This window comes from Myotis myotis, unplaced genomic scaffold (genome assembly GCF_014108235.1).
Source record: "Myotis myotis isolate mMyoMyo1 unplaced genomic scaffold, mMyoMyo1.p scaffold_m19_p_15, whole genome shotgun sequence".
Taxonomy (NCBI): domain Eukaryota; kingdom Metazoa; phylum Chordata; class Mammalia; order Chiroptera; family Vespertilionidae; genus Myotis; species Myotis myotis.
In genome coordinates this window covers 41,205,199-41,210,461 of record NW_023416319.1, presented here as the reverse complement: position 1 = coordinate 41,210,461, position 5,263 = coordinate 41,205,199, and the positions used below count along the sequence as shown (strand labels likewise).

General features: G+C 60.3%; 1 protein-coding gene across 1 annotated transcript; it reads left to right on the top strand.

The window, feature by feature from the left end:
* Positions 1 to 290: 290 nt before the first annotated feature.
* On the top strand, positions 291 to 4,909 carry PRF1 (perforin 1). Its single transcript, XM_036336990.1, has 3 exons — positions 291 to 399; positions 1,801 to 2,343; positions 3,251 to 4,909. Exons 1-3 carry the CDS (start codon positions 386 to 388, stop codon positions 4,377 to 4,379), a joined length of 1,686 nt encoding a protein of 561 aa, XP_036192883.1. The 5' UTR covers positions 291 to 385; the 3' UTR covers positions 4,380 to 4,909.
* The last annotated feature ends 354 nt before the right edge of the window (positions 4,910 to 5,263 follow it).

Sequence of the window (5,263 nt, the reverse complement as noted above, 5' to 3'; positions counted from 1 at the left end):
GGAGTCCCCTGCGGCCGTTCACTAACACCAGAGCGGAACGTGGACGTCCTCAGGCCCCTGTGTTCACTCCACAGAGGCCTCGCTGTGGCCCCAGGCCCCACGCCCCAGGCTGCTCTGCTTGGAGACTGAGCCTCTGGCCTTCACAGTTTGCTTCCTGAGGGCTGTCAGCGGGGCCGGATGAGGAGGTGAGGACAGGGTGGGTGCTGGGGGGCGGGGGGTGGAGCGAGGGAGAGGTGTGACCACAGTTGGGGGGGCGGGCGGGCAGGAAGCAGAAGTGATGTGAAAGGTGGCCTGGTGATGAGCTGTAGGGTGAGCCTGCCGGGAGGGCTGACACCACTCAGGAGCTTCCCCTGACGGGAGAGGGTGTCTGTGTGGGAGCATCTCAATGCAGGACTCCAGGTACGGAGGGAGCCGCGCCAGGAGGCTGGGAGGCCGGGTTGGGGTCGGGGGCCTGGAGTGGGGCTGCTCCTTTGGAGGAAGAGCCTGATGTGGCAGGAAGTGCTGTGACTTGTACGACAAGAGACTTGGGTCCCAGACGGTGCTGGTCATGGGCCCCCTGGGCAGCCTCGCGCTGACGCAGGCCCGCAGTTTCCTCATCTATAACATTAAGAGGTGGGAGTACGTAGCTCTGAGACCCCTTCACATGTGGACAGCGAAAGCTTCTAAGAAAGCTGGAAACAAGCTTCCTGGGAGACAATAGGATGGGGGCCAAGAGGGAGCTGAGCTACTTGGGTGGAGGGGATGAACTGCGCTGGCCTCCGGAATGGGATAACCCTCGGGCCTTTGAGAGGCTCCCCTTGTTCTGTTACTACCCTGGGGGCTGCCGTGTTGCCTGGACCCCCACCATGCAAGTCACTCCTCTGGGCCAGGCACAGAGGGAATGCAGGGGAAGCCCTGCTCTCCACAGTCCCGGTGACTCAGAGAGACTGCCCCCACCCCCCACCCCCACCCCCACCTGCAGGTGCTGGAGGGGAGCGGCCCCCCAGGAGTTCATCTGCATAGAGGTAGAGAGAGATTCCAGATCATAAGCAGGCCCAGGTGAGACTCCAGGGCCACCTCCAAATGAGGAAGAGCCTTCTAGCTTATCGCTGTCGGATCATGGGCAAAAGGTGGCTCGTAGAACTCCACGGAGCGTGGTGGGGGTGCACAAGCCTGAGTGTCAGGGAGCCTGGAGGGCAGACGAGCAGCCCCTCCCGCCCAGCATCTAAGGGCCTACGCTCACGGAGAGCTTTTATTCTAGAATGTAGGCTGATGTTCTTCCATGAGGTTCAGGGAGAGGGCCCCAAAGGGGGAATGAGGAATAACGCTGATGCACAACCTCATTTCTTTTCCATTTCCATGAAAGGCTTAGTGGGGAACAGAGAGAATGAGAGAGGCGGAATGGGGAACGCATGGCACTTCTCCAGAATCGTCTTTTCCAGAGTCCCCAGGTCCCTTCCCAAATCTGCTACAGCTCCGCTCTGTCCCCTCCTGTGCACACAGAGCCCCTCCCCACCAGCAGCCACCGCGAGGACAGAGCCATCCATCTGGATCCCAAAGGCCTTAAATAGTGGGAATCCTAGCAAGGGGCTCCTCTGGCTGTGGACCTGGGCAAGTCCCTTCTCCGCGCTAGGCCCATCTGTACCATGTGGTGACCAGGTTTGTAAAGGCCATTCCGGCTCTGACATTCGATGACTTGAGAGATACCTCATTCCCTCCCCATTCCATGTGCCCTGATCATCCGGCTGAGGGAGGGGGTCAGCCATTCTCCTTACCTCTGCCCCTAGCTTCCCCGAGTTCAGACAACCTCTGTCTCCACAGCTCCATGGCCACCCATGTGCTCCTCTTGGGCATCTTGCTCCTGCTGCTGCCCACGCCTGCCCCTGCCCCCTGCTACACTGCTGCGAGATCCGAGTGCCAGAGTGTTCTCAAGGTGGTGCCTGGCTCAGAGCTGGCGGGGGAGGGCGTGGATGTGACCAGTCTCAAGCGCTCAGGCTCCTTCCCGGTGGATACAGAGAGCTTCCTACGGCCCGATGGCACCTGCACCCTCTGCCGCAACACCCTAAAAGGGGGTGCCCGCCAGCGCCTGCCCCTGGCGCTCACCTACTGGCGGGCCCAGGGCACAGGCTGCCAGCGCCATCTGGTCAGGGCCAAGGCCAGCTCCACAGAGACCGTGGCCAAGGATGCCGCTTCCAACATCCGCAATGACTGGCGGGTGGGGCTGGACGTAAACCCCAAGCCCAGCACCAGTGCTCGTGTGACTGTGGCCGGCTCGCACTCCAAAGAGGCCAATTTTGCGGCTGAGAAAACCCACCAGGACCAGTACAGCTTCAGCACCGACACAATGAAGTGTCGCTTCTATAGGTGAGTGCTGGGGGTGATGACAGAGGGGCTTGAAAAAGTTCTGGGGGATTCTGGGTGGTCTGGGAGCCCTGGCATGGCACAGTGGGGACTGAAGGCTGCTGCCACCAGGAGGAAGCCACAGCCCAGGTCCTCACTCACCAGCTGGTCCAGCGCCTGGTGGCCCTGACCTGGAAGAGCCCAGGGAGGGGACAGTGGAGAGGAAGCAGGCAAGGCTGGGCTGAGAGCCCCAACAGAGTGCCTTCAGGCCTACTGAGTGCCCAACCCCTCTTTCCTGGGCATTGCCAGCCTTCTGCGGGCAGGAGACCTGGCTGGGTCCCTCCCGTCACTAAGCCTCCTTCATCCATTCAGACACTACTCGTGCCCGCTTTGCCACGCTCCGTGCTGGGAATTAGGGCTACGGCGCTGAGCAAGAGCGGAGCACCAGCCCTCCGGGATGTAGGTCCCACACCTGAGAAACGCATGATCTCAATGGGCAGCCCCAAGTCACGTGCCCTGATCCCTCACACTGGAAGGCCACCTTTCCCCACAGTGAGTCAGGGCACCCCCCGCCTACATGGCTAGAGTCATCAGCAGCCCAGGCACACGGGCCCAAACCACCGGACAGACAAGGGCCACAGGACTAGGGTCCAAAGCTAGAGGAATACCCTCCCTGCAGTATCATCACTTGTATCCTTAGAAAATAAAAAGGAAAGAAAAACTTTATTTTGAAAAGGAAAAGTGAAAATGCCTCGACAAAGTAGCAGGGCCATTGAGGAGGCATAGACAGAGTGGGTTTCCTGGGTTCGGGTCCCAGTTCTGCCATTTATAGGTGACCCTGGGCATCTGAGGGAGTTACGGAATCCAGGACAGACTACCCACGGCTGGGCCCACCTGATGTCTTTCCCTCCCCCCCCCCACCCCGCCCCAGTGTTCACCTGGTGCACTCTCCGCCACTCCACCCCGAGTTCAAGAGGGCCGTCAGGGACCTGCCCCCCCACTTCAATGCCTCCACCGAGCCCTACTACAGAAGGCTCATCTCCAACTACGGTACCCACTTCATCCGCTCCATGGAGCTGGGCGGCAAGATCTTTGCCCTCACCGCCCTGCGCACCTGCGAGCTGGCCCTGGGAGGGCTCACGGCCGACGAGGTGGGGGAATGCCTGGCCGTGGAGGCCGAGGTCAGCATAGGCAGCTGCGCCAGCTCCTCATCGGAATTCAAGGCCTGTGAGGAGAAGAAGAAGCAGCACAAGATGACAGCCTCCTTCCACGAGGCCTACCAGGAACGCTATTCCAAAGTGGTAGGCGGCCACCACTCCGCCATGGCTGACCTGCTGTTCGGGAAACACGCAGCGCCCGAGCAGTTCTCAGCCTGGGTGAAGTCCCTGGTGGACAGACCCGGCCTGGTGGACTACAAGCTGGAGCCGCTGCACATGCTTCTGAAGAAGTCGGACCCACGGCAGGAGGCGCTGAGGCAGGCTGTGAGCAAGTATGTGATGGACCGTGCACGCTGGAAGGACTGCAGCCGGCCCTGCCCCCTGGGCCAGCAGAAGAGCCCCCATGACCCCTGCCGGTGCGTGTGCCACAGCTCAGGGGTCACCAACCAGGACTGCTGTCCCCGGCAGAGGGGCCTGGCCCACTTAGAGGTGATGAACTTCAAGGCGACAGGTCTGTGGGGAGACACATTTACCTCCACGGACGCCTACCTGAAGGTCTTCTTTGGGGGCCAGGAGCTGAGGACAGGCACGGTGTGGAACGATAACAACCCCAAGTGGATGACACGGCTGGACTTTGGGGACGTGGTCCTGGTCTCAGGGGGGCCCCTGAGGGTGCAGGTCTGGGACCAGGACAATGGCTGGGACGATGATCTCCTTGGCACCTGTGACCGGACTCCGCAGTCCGGCCCACAGAAGGTGACGTGTAACCTGAATCACGGTCACCTGGAGTTCTTCTACAGCGCCACATGCTTGCCTCACCTGACAGGGGGATCTTGCCTGCAGTACGCCCCCCAGGGGCTTCTGGGGGAGCCTCCGGGAAACCGAAGCGGAGCAGTGTGGTGACCACGGGGGCCTGAGAGGCCTGTTGCCCGGACTGAAGGGGTTCTCACAGAGGGAGCCAGGGCCTATCTGTCTTCATATCCCCATTAGACAGAGAGAAAATGGGCTTTCCCCTCCCCCCCACCTTTTTCTCAGTGAGGTGGCTGGATTTATAGGCAGCCCTGAGTCTCCCCGTCCAAACTGCCTTGGCTCTCCAATATTCTGGAGCCCAGGGAATGAGCTGCTGCTGGGCGCCATGGCCGCCAGTCGCTACACAGGCCGCGCTGGGCAGGGAGCTGGGCAGAGGGCCAGGAGGCCACTCCCACCAGGCTGCTTGGAGTCACCTAAAAGCTTCCCTTTCTAACATGGTGATTTTTCATCATTTTAGATCTCGCCCTTCTCTCCCAGCGGCTCGGTTTTCTGTCTTCTTTGCCCACCAAACTTTGCCTCTCAGACAGACCAGGGGCTCTCTTGACCTGTCTCATTGTACACAACCCGCCAAAGAACCAATAAATGCGACATGACGACACCTGTAACGGTGGTGGCTGTGCCAGAGGAGGGGATGGGGACAAACACAGCCCTGGAGGTAAACTGCTGCTCTAGCAACCCTAACGACGGGACAGGTGACTCACCCAGCGGCAGGCAGGGAATAGAGAAGAACTTGCTTTCCACTTTTGTTAGAAATGTGGGGACCCAACATATCATATTTTACTTTCCTCATAACTCTCTGATTTGAGAAACAGCAGCATAAACTTGGTGACACATGGCAACGGACACGCAGCTCCCAGCTGTGAGGCAATAGGGAGTGTGGGGGGGGGGGGGGCAGGGGGGCTATGGTGAACTGAAGGGCACAGGTCTTATCTGGGGGTGGGGAGGCTGCAGCTGGGTGAAGCCTCCCCATCCAGCTG